General features: G+C 44.6%; 1 protein-coding gene across 1 annotated transcript in view; it reads right to left on the bottom strand.

Annotated features, from left to right (window-relative positions):
* The window catches only part of LOC135515718 (ankyrin repeat and sterile alpha motif domain-containing protein 1B-like), a 358,368-nt gene extending 340,234 nt beyond the window's left edge, over window positions 1-18,134 (bottom strand). The window contains 1 exon segment of the mRNA XM_064939410.1: window positions 17,480-18,134. Coding sequence (XP_064795482.1) covers window positions 17,480-17,610 — 131 coding nt within the window. The 5' untranslated portion in view covers window positions 17,611-18,134.
* Window positions 18,135-19,081: the final 947 nt, after the last annotated feature.

Raw genomic sequence — 19,081 nt, forward strand, 5'->3', positions numbered from 1 at the left:
CAGCTGTACTCAGTCATAGGCTTAATAGTACTTCAGGACAGGGTTGAGATCAGCTGTCACACACACACACACACACACACACACACACACTAAGAACTGCTGACCCCTTCTCCAATTCCATTGTGTGCATGGGAGGCCTGTCTGGAGACGGCAAATGTCATCGGAGTGCCAATCTACCTCTGTCTGTACTGCCACCACTAAAGCTGTCAATCAAGATTGTTCACACACACTCAATACATTCAGGCATACTGCAGCTATAAATACATACAGCAGGGATTATCAACTAGATTCAGCCGTGGGACCAGTTTTTCTTGAGTGGATAGCCAGGGGTTCGGAACATAATTACAAATAATTGGTAAGACTGCAAAATGACTGCAAGAAGCCCAAACGGATATAATATTTGACTAAAACACAATAATTTTAAACCTTGCGTACATTTGTGACCAGTTTCAGGAAGCTAGGCACATGTCACACGTCACTACTTCACAGCAGGAGAGGCATTTGAAATCCTTCGTTTTGTAGTTTGTGGTGATTTTTGGGGGGAAGAAATGGCGTCTGGAACATTCATTCACAACTTTAATTTGTTTTAACTTGTATTCCATCTGTAAATATGAATAAAGTTGTTGGTTAGCTGGTTGAGCCTAGTTGGCCATGATTGGCTGAGATAATGGATGGGCTGGACATGCCGGGAGATGAGTTTGGATTGGTCTGCCATGTAGAATGCTTCTGTCTATAACGTGAGCTGCTCAGTATGTGTTAACAATCGAGAACTACAAAAAATGTGCACCTTTTCTCAACAATTTTATTTTATTTTACCTTTATTTAACCAGTCAAGTCAGTTAAGAACATATTCTTATTTTCAATGACGGCCTGGGTACAATGGGTTAACTGCCTGTTCAGGGGCAGAACGACAGATTTGTACCTTGTCAGCTCGGGGGTTTGAACTCGCAAACTTCCGGTTACTAGTCCAACACTCTAACCACTAGGCTACCCTGCCGCCCCAACATTGATAACCTGAATTTTGCAGGCGCAATCGACAGGTCAGTTGGGCTACTTTCTGCACACGCCACGACCAGTGTGAACCGGAGTGACTTGACCCAACGCTGGCCAAGCAAGATGTAGCTACAAACAAGAGAGTTAAATGGTTCCAGTCTACCGTGAAGCGTTCATCCCGTCTATACAGGTAAAGAGTCAAGATACATTTTCAAATGTTCTACGATTCCGGCTCGCTAGCTAACATTATGTGTATGTTCTGTGTAGTAATATTATTTCTCTCTCAGAAATCCATTTGCATTGTTAGTTATAGCATAATGTTATGTAGCTAGTTAACATTGAACCTAGTTGGTTAGCTTTAGCTACCTGCAGATTCATGCATGTAGAAGGAGTTGGGATTATGGGTCATTGTTTAGATAGCTAGCTACATGTCTAAACAAAATACCCCACTATGCAAGTAACCATTTCACTGTACTGTCTCAACAAAATATTCCACTATGCAAATAACCATTTCACCTTCTGTATCCTGTGCATGTGACAAATAAACTTAGATATGATTTGATATAGTGCGTGTTTACCAGAGACGGTAATGTGAAGAACAACGTGACCTGCACCAAAGTCAGATTAGGTGGTCAAATAAAATCCCCCGCGGGGCCGTCAGATGGGGAACCCTGACATACAGTATAGTCATACATATATTCATGTCTATACAGCTGTCCAGCTCAACTAGGAAGGGAGGAGAGAGAGATTGAGAGGAGAGGGATAGAGAGGAGAGGGATAGAGAGAGAGGGATAGAGAGGAGGGGGATAGAGAGGGATAGAGAGGAGAGGGATAGAGAGAGAGGGATAGAGAGGAGAGGGATAGAGAGGAGAGGGATAGAGAGGAGAGGGATAGAGAGGAGAGGGATAGAGGGAGAGGAGAGGGATAGAGAGGAGAGGGATAGAGAGGAGAGGGATAGAGAGAGAGGGATAGAGAGAGAGGGATAGAGGAGAGAGATCAAGAGAGGAGAGGGATAGAGAGGAGAGGGATAGAGAGGAGAGGGATAGAGAGGAGAGGGATAGAGAGAGAGAGATCAAGAGAGGAGAGGGATAGAGAGAGAGGGATAGAGAGAGAGATCAAGAGAGGAGAGGGATAGAGAGAGAGGGATAGAGAGGAGAGATCAAGAGAGAGAGGGATAGAGAGGAGAGAGAGAGGAGGGGATAGAGAGAGAGGGATAGAGAGGAGAGGGATAGAGAGGAGAGGGATAGAGAGGAGAGGGATAGAGAGGAGAGGGATAGAGAGAGAGAGGGATAGAGAGAGATCAAGAGAGGAGAGGGATAGAGAGAGAGATCAAGAGAGGACAGGGATAGAGAAGGAGAGGGAAAGGAGTGGGATAGCTAAAGAGGGATATCCTCCGGGATAGAGAGAGAGAGAGGGATGAGAGAGAGGGATAGAGGAGAGGGATTGGAGGAGAGGGATAGAGTGAGGGATAGAGGGATAGAGAGGAGAGGGATAGAGAGGAGAGGGATGAGAGGGATAGAGAGAGAGGGTCTTGGAGAGGGGGATAGAGAGAGGGGGATTTATCCGAGAGAGGGGGATAGAAACGGCAGGAAAGAATGTGAGGTGGGATCCACTGCTAGGTACAGGTCAGAAGGGATACAATGACAGTCTGGCCTCCCATTCATCATCTCCCCTTCCATGGGGGAGACCAACCTTATTCAAAAGGGACTAGCTAAATATATTCTATCCTCTCTTCCATGTGACTTAGGCTGGTCTCCTAACAGGAAGTACTTGTCCTTGTTAATTAGGTTTTCCAATCGAGTGTTAAGTGTATATGTAGTCTAATAACCTACACTATATGCTATGATTTCTATGGATTTGCAAGAAAGGTGGCGAGGGAAGGATGCTATTTTTCCATATTGAGACGCAGCCCCAAGGACCTTGTGGCTCCTGACACAATACTGATTGAAGAGGGATTTCCAGCGGAGAGGGAGGTTTTCCTGACCACGGTCATGGACTCCCAAAGGGGGCTGCTGTACGGAGAGGAGAAGGGAAAACACTCCCCTCCGGGCTGCCCTACCAAGCAAAGAGGCATTAACTTATGGCTAATGTGGATGAGTTAGTAATTTTTGCTACATTAGGATGCTTAATCATGTGGACAAGATAACGGCGTTCTACTTTTGTTGAAAGAGAGTCGGACCGAAATGGGGGACTCATGTTTATTAGTGAAGAGGAACTATACATGAAATAACTTAATAAATACAAAAAACAACAAAGAGAAACCTATTACAGCCTGAGATAACACAGAGACAGGAACAATCAGGGATACCTAAATACGGTTCCCAATCAGAGACAAGAATCACCTGACTCTGATTGAGAACCGCCTCAGGCAGCCAAACCTATTAAACACACACACTCCTAATCAGCTACAATCCCAACTACTACAAACCCCAATACGAAACTACAATACATTAATGCATCTGACTAACTAATAAACTAAAACACAAAATACTAAGACCAAGGCGTGACAGAACCTAAGGTGCGGATAAGACCAACCTTATTCATAAAAATGGATAATCCACCCTAAAATGGCCGAATAGTCCTCACCCAGAACCCTACATCCGTGACTGAGGGGCAGCTCGGGACTGAAGTTCGGGACTATCGGGACTGAGGGGCAGCTATCCTGAGGGGCAGCCGTGAGGAGGCAGCCCAGCACTTGGAGGCAAACTGAGAAGAAGCCCAGTACTGAGATGCCAGGCTTATCCGGCGGATCCTGGCTGACTGGCGGATCCTGGCTGACAGGCGGATCCTGGCTGACTGGCAGATCCTGGCCGACTCGGATCCTGGCTGAAGATCTGGCAGATTCTGGCTGACTGGCGGATCTTGGCTGACTGGCAGATCCTGACTAGCAGATCTGGAAGAGTTGGACTGGCAGATCTGGAAGAGTGTGACAGATTATCCAGATCTGAAAGAGTCTGGTTGACTCTTGGAAAGTCTGGATGTGGCAGATCTGGAAGACTTATCCGTCTGGTTGACTCTTGGGAGTCTGGCTGACTGGCAGATCTGTGACTTATCCGTCTGGCTGACTCTTGGAAACTGGCTGTGCAGATCTGGACTTATCCGCCTGATCAGATCTGGAAGAGTCTGGCTGACTGGCAGATCTGGCTGCTTCATGCTGACTGATGGCTCTGGCTGCTCCATGCTGACTGGCGGCTCTGGCTGCTCCATTATCCTGGCTCTTGCAGATTGACACGGCTCTTTGCAGTGACTTATCTTGCAGATTGGCAGCTCTTGGAAGACTGGCAACTCCATGCAGTGACTGCTCCATATGCTCCATGCAGACTGGCAGCTCTGGCTGCTCTATGCAGACTGACAGCTCTGGCTGCTCCATGTAGACTGGCAGCTCAGGCTGCTCTATACAAACTGACAGCTCTGGCTGCTCCAAACTGGCAGCTCAGGCTGAAGGCAGGAATGTGCTTAGAACCGCTGAACGACGGGAGTCCGACAGCGCAGCGCTGGCTTGAACAGGCAGGCGCACTGAAGGCCTGATGCGTGGTGCTGGCACTGGTGGTATTTGGCCGAGGACACGCACAGGAAGCCTAGTGCGGGGAGCTGCTACTGGAGGGCTGGGGCGTGGAGGTGGTACTGGATAAGCCGGACCGTACAGGTCAGAACCTTCAATACTCTCGGTTGCCCTGCCAGTGCAATGACTGGGCAGTCTGGTGGCCTCCCGGATTCATCATAGGCTCCCCAATTCAGATGGGCTACCGCACCGGGTCCCAATACCTGCGCACCACTGAAACAGCCTTCTTCCAGGTCTTATGTCCTGATAGCCACCCAAGAAATTTTTGGGGCTGCTTTTCGGGCTTCCATCCACATCGCCGTGCTGCCTCCTCATACCTGCGCCTCTCCGCTTTAGCCGCTTCTAATTCTCCTTTGTTCAATTAGGGTTTTCCAATCTCCCATGTCCAATTCTCCAAATGGTGTAGCCTCTCCCACTGAAGCTGCTTCTGTTGCCTTTCGTGTAGCTCCTGTTTCCTCTTCGCCTGCTGCATATACACTCCCCCTAGTTTCAGGGTAATAAGGATTTCCTCCTATGTCCAGGAACTATATGCTATGATTTCTTCTTTTGTTGCAAGAAGTAGCGTGTAAGTTACTCATGGAGTGAAGACAAACGAACAGAACTATACATGAAATAACTTAATAAATACAAAAAACAACAAACGGAACGTGAAACCTATTACAGCCTGACTGGTGAAACTAACACAGAGACAGGAACAATCACCCCGAAAGTCAACCTTGTGGCTCCTGACACAATACTGATTGAAAGCAGCCAAACCTATTAAACACACACACCCCTAATCAGGGACTACTTTCATAATAAACCCATGTCACACCCTGGTCTGACTAACTAATAAACTAAAACACAAAATACTAAGACCAAGGCGTGACACAAGTATCCTGTCTATATTGTGTTTTGGAGAAAATGGGGGGGTCATGTTAGCAGTAACTGCATAAAGTTGCTGTTAAACCAAGGTAAATAAAAGCCATTTTTCTCAGTTCCAAGCTATGAGCAGTTACTGCCATTTTGCTTTTTGGTAGGGCAGCATAGATAAGGAATGAGGTGGTGATGAGGTGTGTGTGTGTGTATTAGTGTGTGTGCGTGCTTGCGTGTGTGTGTACATGTACCTAAGGCGAGAAAGAAGAGATGGAGGAAAGAAGAGGGAGAACAGGACGAAGAGAGAGCCGGAAGAAGAGAGAATGATTGACAAAGAGTGACAGAGAGACTGGGTCTCTGTCCTATAAAGGGGTGTCAAAGCAAATGCTAGTCAACTGGATGAGTGACGCATATAGTCTAGTGAACCTAATTGAACCTACTGAAAACCTAACAAATATATTCCAATATGATCAGATAAATAAAGCAATATTTTCACTCTGTCAGTAATCTTTAATTTTCCAGACACTGACAAATTTCCTTTATATAAAAACCATAACATGAACATTAAAAAAGAAATTAATATTAAGGCACCATCAGTAGCCTATATTTTCTATTTTAGCAAAAGTGGGCTAAATTTATGAAAAAAACAATTAGCAATTTTCTATCATTAAATTGGATTGAAATACATGCAAAAATCATATTAATCAAAAACAACACTTTGGACAAGTATCCTGTCTATAACTTTTAAACTTTGTGTTTTGAAAAGGTTGGGGGATACTTGGTGGTGTCCCATCTTTTGTTCATCAGTAACTGCATAAAGTTGCTGTTAAAGTCGACTTCTGTGTGATGTTTTGTTCAGGTTCATCAAAGAAAAAAGTTGTTCACACAGGTATGTGCTGCCAAACATAGACAACGTTTGAGCAGCCTGGATGCGCAGCTGGGGCATTTTTCTCAGCACCCACTGAGCAGTTTTTGCCATTTTGCATCATTGCATTGGAGGTCAATCATCCAGATAAGGAATGAGGTGCTTTTTTGTGATCAGCAAAGGTCGAAAGTCAGCGGCAAGCATACCTATTTTATCAGCCAACTGTGTGTGTAGCTTCTCTTTAGTGCTGGGAAAGTGGTGCGTGTCAGTTTGGTTTTAAATGCCTTCACTGTACTGTACATATCAGAGATGCGACCCTGCAGCTGCAAGTTCATTGCATTCAGATGACTCGTAATGTCACACAGAAAAGCCATTTCACACAGTCGGAGTTGTGTTGTGTCTTACCCTTTGCTGTCCAAGAACAGACAAAAGAAGCTCGAAACATCTTTGAAGCACCTTTCCCTGGAGCCATCGCACCTCTGTGTGATGGAGCTCCGTTTCTAAAGAAGAACTGGCGGTGAGATAAAGTTAAGGATGCTCATTACATGAGAGATGCCATGATAAGCTGTCAGCTCACCTGTCGCGTTTTCCTCTTGCAGAGAGTCCGCTCCTGTGAATGATTGACAAAGGCAGTGACAGAGTTGTGACATGGGTCTCTGTCTTAGGCTGGAGTCCACTCCGCGGATGAAAATTGACAACTGGGCAATGTCAGAAATGTCGGTGCTCTCATCCACAGCCAAGGAATATGCAATGAGCTGCTCTTTTTGCAATGGTGTTTCTGCTCAGACTCACATTTAAAAAGAGTTGCCTTTTTTCTGATGCAGTTTTTGATGAAAGTAAATGGCCGGGCTGGGATCTCTTCTGCCAAAATAAAACTGAGGACAGCAGCCTGGCCTTGTGATTTGGCTTTTTTGAACAGAGCCTGTCGAGATTTGAGGCCTCGTTTTAATTCCTCTGCCTTTTGTAGCCTTTGTTCCATGTCCATATTCTTGTTTTTGTCCGCGTGTTTCAAATGTGATCTCAGATTATACTCTTTCAGTAGCCACACTTTCTCCACACAGAAGACACAAGGTTTTCCAGCTACCTCCGTGAACATAGACTCCCACCTTGTTTGAAACCCCCGGTTCTCAGTGTCCACCTTCCGTTTTGCCAGATGGGTATCTGAAAGTTAATTTTACTGTGACAGATCCAAACAGAGATGGGCTGAGAGAGAAAAGACAGATCCAAACAGAGATGGACTGAGAGAGAAAAGACAGATCCAAACAGAGATGGACTGAGAGAGAAAAGACAGATCCAAACAGAGATGGACTGAGAGAGAAAATACAGATCCAAACAGAGAAGGACTGAGAGAGAAAAGACAGATCCAAACAGAGATGGACTGAGAGAGAAAACAATATCTAGACTTTTGTGTTTCACACACACACACACACACACACACACACACCTTAATCAACTACTGATTATCGCTCCCCCACTCCAGACAGAGCCAGAAGCACACTGATGCCAACAAAAGAGAGATTAAAAACAGGGCTATGCATATGCTATAGACATGCTACAGTGATAATGCTTCCTTCCTTTAGTTCTTGAACCACTGATCACACAAATACGCAAACACGCTCACAATCAAATCTAATTTTATTTGTCACATGCGCCAAAGACAACAGGTGTAGACCTTCGTGAAACGCTTACTTACAAGCCCTTAACCAACAATGCAGCTTTAAGAAAATACATATAAAAAAAAAGAGATAAGAGGGCCTCCCAGGTGGCGCAGTGGTTAAGGGCGCTGTACTGCAGCGCCAGCTGCGCCACCAGAGACTCTGGGTTTGCGCCCAGGCTCTGTCGCAACCTGCCACGACCGGGAGGTCCGTGGGGCAACGCACAATTGGCCTAGCGTCGTCCGGATTAGGGAGGGTTTGGCCGGTAGGGAAATCCTTGTCTCATCGCGCACCAGCGACTCCTGTGGCAGGCCGGGCGCAGTGCACGCAAACCAAGGATGCCAGGTGTGTTTCCTCCGACACATTGGTGCGACTGGCTTCCGGGTTGGATGGCGCTGTGTTAAGAAGCAGTGCGGCAGAGTCAATGTGCGGAGGCACCGGTGTCGAGGTAATATGTACATGTAGGTAGAGTTATGATAGAGTCTGGGTAGCCATTTGATTAATTGTTCAGTAGTCTTATGGCTTGGGGATAGAAGCTGTTCAGAAGCCTCTTGGACCTAGACTTGGTGCTCCGGTACCACTTGCCGTGCGATAGCAGAGAGAACAGTCTATGACTTGGGTGGCTGGAGTCTGACAATTTTTAGGGCCTTACTCTGACACCGCCTGGTATAAAGGTCCTGGATGGCAGGCAGCTTAACCCCGTGATGTGCTGTGCCATACACACTCTGTGGTGCCTTGCAGTCGGAGGCAGAGCTTTTGCCATACCCGGCAGTGATGCAACCCATTATGATGCTCTCGATGGTGCAGCTGTAATATATTTAAATGAGTGGACTGTGGAATGCTTGTTCTCTGTAATGAATGTTTTACAACGCCTTTTCTTAGCCACACACAGTGAGCTCTGGAATGTCCTGACGGTTTGTACTGTTACACAGGGTAAATACACACACCATCTCTCTAATGTTCACAGAACTAAAGGAAACTTAATCAAATCTCAAGAGTTATGTTGAGTGAGGAGTACATTTAACATTTAAGTCATTTGGCAGACGCTCTTATCCAGAGCGACTTACAAATTGGTGAATTCACCTTATGACATCCAGTGGAACAGCCACTTTACAATAGTGCATCTAAATCATTTAAGGGGGGGGGGGTGAGAAGGATTACTTTATCCTATCCTAGGTATTCCTTAAAGAGGTGAGAGAGAGAGAGAGAGAGAGACCCAGGACAGCAACACAATTAGAAAACAAAAAAATCATTACTTGACACATTGGAAAGAATTTACAAAAAAACAGAGCAAACTGGAATGCTTTTTGGCCTTAAACAGAGAGTACACAGTGGCAGAATACCTGACCACTGTGACTGACCCAAAATTAAGGAAAACTTTGACTATATACAGACTCAGTGAGCATAGCCTTGCTATTGAGAAAGGCCGCCGTAGGCAGACCTGGCTCTCAAGAGAAGACAGGCTATGTGCACACTGCCCACAAAATGAGGTGGAAACTGAGCTGCACTTCCTAACCTCCTGCCAAATGTATGACCATTTTAGAGACACATTTCCCTCAGATTAAACAGATCAACAAAAAATTAAAAACTAACTCCAATTTTGATAAACTTCCATATCTATTGGGTGAAATACCACAGTGTGTCATCACAGCAGCAAGATTTGTGACCTGTTGGCACAAAAAAAGGTGAAGGTGAACAAACAATTGTAAAATGCACATCGTTACAACACTGTATATAGACATAATGAATATAACAAATGTCTTTATTCTTTTGTAACTTTTATAATTGTAATGTTTCTTGTTAATTTTTTATTGTTTATTTCACTTTTGTTTATTTTCTACTTCACTTGATTTGGCAATGTAAACATACGTTTCCCATGCCAATAAAGCCCTTAAATTGAATTGAAATTGAATTGAGAGTGTGTGTGTGTGTGTGTGTGTGTGTGTGACCCACGTCTACCCCTCCTCCAGACTACTCCTTTACATCTCCCCATCCTCTATCTTTATGGATGGTCTGTTACACCCCTCCTACACACACACACACACACACACACAGCTGAGGTGGTCTTCCCATATGGTTGGTCTAGTCACTAGGCGGTTGAGGAAACACACACACATCTGTGTTGGCCTGCCAAGGATAGCGGTTCAGTCTAGTGGTCCACTACACCATGAGTGCTGCTGTGGTGGAAAAAAGTGACATTTATTACTGATTCTAAGCGTTATAATAAGACCAATTCTGAGTGTTGTGGTTAGAAACTATTACAGAAAATAAACAGCATTTTGTGTTATTTCCTCTCTGGTCTTCATAGACCGATAAATACTGGGAAAATGAGCGAGGACCAATCACTATCTGTCTATGTGTGAAATTACAGTGTTGTGGGGACTCCGGGATGCTGGCCTTCTAGGCAGAGTTGCAAAGAAAAAGCCATATCTCAGACTGGCCAATAAAAAGGAAAGATTAAGATGGGCGAAGAACACAGACACTGGACAGAGGAACTCTGTTAAGAAGGCCAGTATCCCGGAGTCGCCTCTTCACTGTTGAGACTGGTGTTTTGCGGGTACTATTTAATGAAGCTGCCATTTGAGGACTTGTGAGGCGTCGGTTTCTCAAACTAGACACTAACGTACTTGTCCTCTTGCACCGGGGCCTCCCACTCTATTCTGGTTCGAGCCAGTTTGCGCTTTTCTGTGAAGGGAGTAGTACACAGCGTTGTAACAAGATCTTCAGTTTCTTGGCAATTTCTCACATGGAATAGCCTTCATTTCTCAGAACAAGAATAGACTGATGAGTTTCAGAAGAAAGGTTTTTGTTTCTGGCCATTTTGAGCCTGCAATCGAACCCACAAATGCTGATACTCCAGATACTCAACTAGTTTAACGAAGGCCAGTTTTATTGCTTCTTTAATTAGAACAGATTTCAGCTGTGATAACATAATTTCAAAAGGGTTTTCTAATTATCAGTTAGCCTTTTAAAATGACAACCTTGGATTAGCTAACACAACGTGCCATTGGAACATAGGAGTGATGGTTACTGATAATGGGCCTACATAGATATTCCATTAAAACATTTCCAGATACAATAGTCATTTACAACATTAACAATGTCTACACTGTATTTCTGATCAATTTGATATTTTAAATGGACAAAAAATGTTTTGAGTTTCTTTCAAAAACATTTCTAAGTGACCCCAAACCTTTGAACGGTAGTGTGTGTGCGTGCGTGTGTAATATATATATATATATATGTGTGTAATATATGTGTAATATATATATATGTATGTGTGTGTGTGTGTGTGTGTGTGTGTGTGTGTGTGTGTGTGTGTGTGTGTGTGTGTGTGTGTGTGTATATATACACACACACCATTCTGTTTTAGTGATCTGCTTAAGATTCCAACACAATCAACAGAACACAGAAAATACACGCACACACACAAAGTATCTGTCTCTCCATCAATCTCTCTGTTTAAATTGGCACAGAGCGACAGAGACAAGCCTCCCCTGCGTTTATTTTTTGTGTGTTCTGCTGCTTGTGTTGAAGCCTTGAGCAGATCACTTCTGTGTGTGTGTGTGTGTGTGTGTGTGTGTGTGTGTGTGTGTGTGTGTGTGTGTGTGTGTGTGTGTGTGTGTGTGTGTGTGTGTGTGTGTGTGTCCTCTGAGAATCACCACCTCTTCTCACATCACTTCAGCACTGTTTGTTTGTGGAGCAGGATGACATACTGTACTCAAAGGGGGTTCTCTCTGTTTTTGTGCAATTGTAGAACCCCTTCAGTGACAGTAGCCACTAGAACAAGGAGTAACGATAGCAAGCACCGACAACAACCAGTACTTGACTCTCCTGTGTAGCTAGAGTGTTCAACATATCTGGCATGTGTTGGCTTTTACAAATGTTCCTTCTTTCATCACACAATCATCCTCATCATTTCCCACATACTGTAATGGACGAGCATTATTGTCATGTGGTAACGCTAGTCATCACTGTAATAACTGTCTGATTACATAATAGACCTACAGTCACAAATCCATCTTCATCATTACTGTGCCTCTACATAAAACCAGGCGCTGATACATGCAGAAGTTAACATAATCAACAACGACCGTGTACAGCTTGTACACGTGAACTAGAGGTCGACCGATTAATCGGAATGCCCGATTAATTAGGGACGATTTCAAGTTTTCATAACAATCAGAACTCTGTATTTTTGGACACCGATTTGGCCGAATGTTTTTAATTTTTTATACATTTATTTAACTCTGCGCAAGTTAGTTAAGAACACATTCTTATTTTCAATGACGGCCTAGGAACTGTGGGTTAACTGCCTTGTTCAGGGGCAGAACGACAGATTTTCACCTTGTCAGCTCGGGGATTCAATCTTGCAACCTTACAGTTAACTAGTCCAACACAATAACGACCTGCCTCTCTCTTGTTGCACTCCACAAGGAGACTGCCTGTTACGCGAATGCAGTAAGCCAAGGTAAGTTGCTAGCTAGCATTAAACGTATCTTATAAAAAACAATCAATCATAATCACTAGTTAACTACATATGGTTGATGATATTACTAGTTTATCTAGCGTGTCCTGCGTTGCATATAATCGATGCGGTGGCATTCGCGGAAAAAGGACTGTCGTTGCTCCAACGTGTACCTAACCATAAACATCAATGCCTTTCTTGAAATCAATACACAGAAGTATATATTTTTAAACCTGCATATTTAGCTAAAAGTAATCCATGTTAGCAGCAGGCGAAATTAACCAGGTGAAATGGTGTCACTTCTCTTGCGTTCATTGCACGCAGTCAGGGTATTCGCAATAATAATAAACATTTTGTTTTCGAAATGATAGTTTCCGGATTCGACCATATTAATGTCCAAAGGCTCGTATTTCTGTGTGTTATTATGTTATAATTAAGTCTATGATTTGATATTTGATAGAGCAGTCTGACTGAGCGGTGGTAGGCAGCAGCAGGCTTGTAAGCATTCATTCAAACAGCAATTTAGTGCATTTTGCCAGCAGCTCTTCGCTGTGCTTCAAGCATTACGCGGTTTATGACTTCAAGCCTATGAAATCCCGAGATTAAGCTGGTGTAACCGATGTGAAATGGCTAGCTAGTTAGCGGGGTGAGCGCTAATAGTGTTTCAAACATCACTCGCTCTGAGACTTGGAGTAGTTGTTCCCCTTGCTCTGCAAGGGCCGCAGCTTTTGTGGAGCGATGGGTAATAATGCTGCTTCGAGTGTGGCTGTTGTCGATGTGTTCCTGGTTCGAGCTCAGGTAGCGGTGAGGAGAGGGATGGAAGCTATACTGTTACACTGGCAATACTAAAGTGCCTATAAGAACATCCAATAGTCAAAGGTTAATGAAATACAAATGGTAGAGAGAGATATAGTCCTATAAATACTATATTAACTACAACCTAAAACCTCTTACCTGGGAATATTGAAGACTCATGTTAAACGGAACCACCAGCTTTCATATGTTCTCATGTTCTGAGCAAGGAACATAAACCTTAGCTTTCTTACATGGCACATATTGCACTTTTACTTTCTACGCCAACACTTTGTTATTGCATTATTTAAACCAAACTGAACATGCTTCATTATTTATTTGAGGCTAAATTGATTTTAATATATGTATTATATTAAGTTAAAATAAGTGTTCATTCAGTATTGTTGTAATTGTCATTATTACAAATAAATAAAATAATAAAAAATTGGCTGATTAATTGGTATCGGCTTTTTTGGTCCTCCAATAATCGATATCGGCGTTGAAAAATCATAATCAGTCGACCTCTAACGTGAACCACGACCGTGTACACCTAGTACACGTGAACCATGACCGTGTACACCTAGTACACGTGAACCACAACCGTCTACACCTAGTACACATCAACCACGACCGTCTACACCTAGTACACGTGAACTACGACCGTGTACACGTGAACTACGACCGTGTACACCTAGTACACATGAACCACGACCGTCTCCACCTAGTACGCGTGAACCACGACCGTCTACACCTAGTACACGTGAACTACGACCGTGTACACGTGAACAACAACCGTGTACACCTAGCATACGTGAACTACAACCGTGTACACCTAGCATACGTGAACTACAACCGTGTACACCTAGCATACGTGAACTACAACCGCGTACACCTAGCATACGTGAACTACAACCGCGTACACCTAGTACACGTGAACTACAACCGCGTACACCTAGTACACGTGAACTACGACCGTGTACACCTAGTACACGTGAACTACAACCGTGTACACCTAGTATACGTGAACGACGACCGCGTACACGTGAACTACAACCGTGTACACCAAGTACACGTGAACTACGACCGTGTACACCTAGTATACGTGAACTACAACCATATTCACCTAGTACACGTGAACTACGACCGTATTCACCTAGTACACGTGAACTACGACCGTGTACACCTAGTACACGTGAACTACGACCGTGTACACCTAGTACACATGAACTATGACCGTGTACACCTAGTACACGTGAACTACGACCGTATACACCTAGTACACGTGAACTACGACCGTGTACACGTATTCACCTAGTACAGGCGTGAACTACATTAACCGTATTCACCTAGTATCACGTGAACTACAACCGTGTACACCTAGTACACGTGAACTACAACCGTGTACACCTAGTACACGTGAACTACGACCGTGTACACCTAGTATACGTGAACTACGACCGCGTACACCTAGTATACGTGAACGACGACCGCGTACACCTAGTATACGTGAACGACGACCGCGTACACCTAGTATACGTGAACGACGACCGCGTACACCTAGCATACGTGAACGACTACCGTGTACACCTAGTATACGTGAACGACGACCGCGTACACGTGAACTACGACCGTGTACACCTAGTACACGTGAACTATGACCGTGTACACCTAGTATACGTGAACTACCTAGTACCGTGTACACCTAGCATACGTGAACTAGACTACCGTGTACACCACCTAGTATACGTGAACGACGTGACTACGACCGCGCACACCTAGTACACGTGAACTACGACCGTGTACACCTAGTACACGTGAACTACGACCGTGTACACCTAGTACACGTGAACTACGACCGCGTACACCTAGTACACGTGAACTACACGTACACGTGAACCGTACACCTAGTACACGTGAACTACGACACGTGTACACCTAGTACACGTGAACTACGACCGCGTACACCTAGTATACGTGAACTACGACCGCGTACACCTAGTATACGTGAACTACGACCGCGTACACCTAGTATACGTGAACGACGACCGCGTACACCTAGTATACGTGAACTACGACCGCGTACACCTAGTACACGTGAACTACGACCGTGTACACCTAGTACACGTGAACTACGACCGTGTACACCTAGTATACGTGAACTACAACCGTATTCACCTAGTACACGTGAACTACAACCGTATTCACCTAGTACACGTGAACTACGACCGTGTACACCTAGTACACGTGAACTACGACCGTGTACACCTAGTACACGTGAACTACGACCGTGTACACCTAGTACACGTGAACTACGACCGTGTACACCTAGTACACGTGAACTACGACCGTATTCACCTAGTACACGTGAACTACAACCGTATTCACCTAGTACACGTGAACTACATCCGTGTACACCTAGTACACGTGAACTACGACCGTGTACACCTAGTACACGTGAACTACGACCGTGTACACCTAGTACACGTGAACTACGACCGCGTACACCTAGTATACATAAACTACGACCGCGTACACCTAGTATACGTGAACTACGACCGCGTACACCTAGTACACGTGAACTATGACCGCGTACACCTAGTATACGTGAACTACGACCGCGTACAGCTAGTATGTGTGGACTATGACCGCGTACACCTAGTATACGTGAACTACGACCGCGTACACCTAGTATACGTGAACTACGACCGCGTACACCTAGTATACGTGAACTACGACCGCGTACACCTAGTATACGTGAACTATGACCGTGTACAGCTAGTATGTGTGGACTATGCCGGTGTACATCTAATATATGTGAACTATGACCGTGTCCAGCTAGTATATGTGAACTATGCCCGTGTACAGCTAGTATATATGAACTATGCCCGTGTACAGCTAGTATATGTGAACTATGTGATGCCAGAAACGTCAAAATACTGTACTACATGGCAGTTGATATGTACATATTGTTGTTTGATTCCTTTTCCAAATTTAACTGTAAGATGTAAATATTGGTGATTTTATTGTTCCTGGAGGCTGTTGCCATGGTGATGTACAAGCCTATCCTTTAGCTCCATCTCTTCACGTGCTGTTTAAGCGCGCACAAACACAGTTCCCATGCTCCCCCTCCCTCTTGCTTCCAATTCTCTCTTCATTCATAGGCGTACGCCCTTCCCATCTTCAACTGTCTTGTTCCTCACTCTCTCCCATCAGTGCACCTCAACATGGCTGTAAAAGCAAAGCACTGCTACACGGCCTGAGGTGATGGTCCTCCCGTACGCCCGGTCCTTTGATCTAACTGATCACCTATCTGTCCTCTCTTCTTTACTGATAGAGATGGAAGGAGAGGCCTGGAGGAAAGGGGCTATTCTCACAGTCTAAAGTTGTCTTTATACAAGGCTACAAGGTTCCGTTTTGGCCTGAAATACTATCCTTTTATGAGTTTACAGCATAACATACCGCCAGCCATTCAGCAACATATCACAAACACTTGGACTATGTTATGGTCATTTAATAGTATCCTATTTAGTGTATCAATGACGGCACACTGGCAATGGTCTACACACCATGAGGCCTTCAACAGACCCTCAATAGGCACTGAGTGTTTAGACTCCTGATCAATGCCAAATATTCATGCTGGTCGCTCCGACTAGACATAACATAGTCGTATGATACTGCATGGAAGAATGGTCTGGTTACTTAAAACATAAATTAATGATATTTGATTTGGAACATATCATACCGGATTGAAGAAGGTAACATATTCTACTAAATGGAGGGACCCAGAAGTACGTCCCAAACCATACTAATTGCGCTGAGACCAGGGTGAAATTGACAAATATATCTACAATGTAACATCAACATTTGCAGTAGCAATTGATATGCGTAGTAGGCTACAGGTCATTGCTGGCAACACCACCTTCAGACAAAACCATGCATCATTATAATGTATAGCCAGGGTCAGTGTAAAAGTGCACAACAATTTGACAGCTGTCAAGATTGATGTAGCCAGTCTTATGCACAGTTTGTGCGCGGAGTTTATACGCAAATCCCCTTCTCGGACACAAAGACTACAACCAGGCTTTAGCAGAGGCTGCCTCTGGCTTTCCTGAATTCACATAAAGTAATTGGTCTCATGACATGTCAGTTTGCGTAAAAGTGCTATGCTCCAACTTTGGCGCAACAGCCCGTCTTTTTCAACGTAGACCATCAATATAAGTATGTCAATAGTAGTATCAACAAGGCAATCATCATATGACATGAACATGTATGTTGACGACTTCGTTTACCTCAGTAGGTTTGGCAGAGGTATGGAGCCCGAGGCTGTCCCCAGGATTCCCCTTTTCCCACTCAGTAATTTCTCCACCAGGACCACATTCCCGGTCCGGGCCGCTTCTAGTAGTTCTTGTTCCTTCCCCATCCCGACCGAACTTCTTATAATCCCGGATTTATAATCCAAAACCGGTATGTAGAAAGAGAATAACGGCGGTGGGGATCCCCCTTCACTGTATCTTGTGAAAAAACATCTCAGTGTGTTATTTTTACTGCATGTTGCAGTAAGCGTTCCCTCAAATGGGTAGGTTACCGTCCGCGGTGTGCTGCAAGGTTGGCAGGCTCAGTTGGAGAACGAGTCCATTGTCGAACCGAACGCAGGAATGAAGAACCGTAAATAGCGCATTTTGCACGGTGCTGCCTGCTGCAGCTGGCTCGAGGGAACTAAGAACAAACCGGTTGCCAAACCCAGACCGCCACTCGCTCTCTTCTCTCTCCGTTCGGCTATTTTCTCCTCTCTTCTCTCTCCGTGTTGCCCAACAAACACGCCGTGTCGTGTCCTCTCGTTGTATATCTGTCTGTTATTGTAGCATCCCAATCGCTCCCTCTTTCTTTCTCAGTTCTCCACTTTCTTCGAACCGCACTCACCACAGTGCCTAATGGTATCCTGCCTAATACAACGTTGTACAGTATGGGCGTGGATGGCGGGTTACAGCACCAACCGGAGGCGAAAAGGCTTTGTTATTTCTTTGCTAATTTAAGAAAGTCACAGGTTATATAAAAAGGCTCCTATATTCGGATAGCAGTCAGCTTTAGGAGGAATATCGATTTGTATATTCCACTATTGAGCGAATAACGGGTGTACATTATTGGTTTATCAAGATAACCGTCCAAAATACATAAATCAGTGGATGCTGTAAAACAAATATATAGTGAAAAATAATAGCAGCCTTGGTCTATGCCACCTGTTTGTGTGACAAAACAAGCAAGAGACCCATGTTTTTTCATGGTCTGCTCTGTCCATTGACAGGCTTGGATTGAGACACACCCCCTTTGTCAATCTCTTCCTGCCTTGCCAGAATATTTTAAAATGTTTTATTTAAACTTTATTTACCTAGGCAAGTCAGTTAAGAACAAATTCTTATTTACAATGAAGGCCTACTCTGGCCAAACCCTCCCCTAAACCCTCCAACCCTGGGCCAATTGTGCACCGCCCTATGGGACTCCCAATCACGACCGGTTGTGATACAGCCCGGGATCAAACCAGGGTCTGTAGTGACACTGGATCTCAGTGCTAGAAGCGTCTTAGACCGCCACTCGGTGACCTGCAGAGAATACACAGTTATTGACTAGTTCACTATCAGTTAATTAGGAACGATTTCACCATTTTGGTAACAATGCTGTAAATGAAGGAACACACACACAGTTGTGTGATTGTGCCCTGGCTCCTGTCTGGACCTCTGATGTGAGCTCAGTGCATTGCTTCCTGTCTGGACCTCTGATGTGAGCTCAGTGCATTGCTTCCTGTCTGGACCTCTGATGTGAGCTCAGTGCATTGCTTCCTGTCTGGACCTCTGATGTGAGCTCAGTGCATTGCTTCCTGTCTGGACCTCTGATGT

The sequence above is a fragment of the Oncorhynchus masou genome, chromosome 27, assembly GCF_036934945.1.
Source record: "Oncorhynchus masou masou isolate Uvic2021 chromosome 27, UVic_Omas_1.1, whole genome shotgun sequence".
Classification (NCBI taxonomy): Eukaryota; Metazoa; Chordata; class Actinopteri; order Salmoniformes; family Salmonidae; genus Oncorhynchus; species Oncorhynchus masou.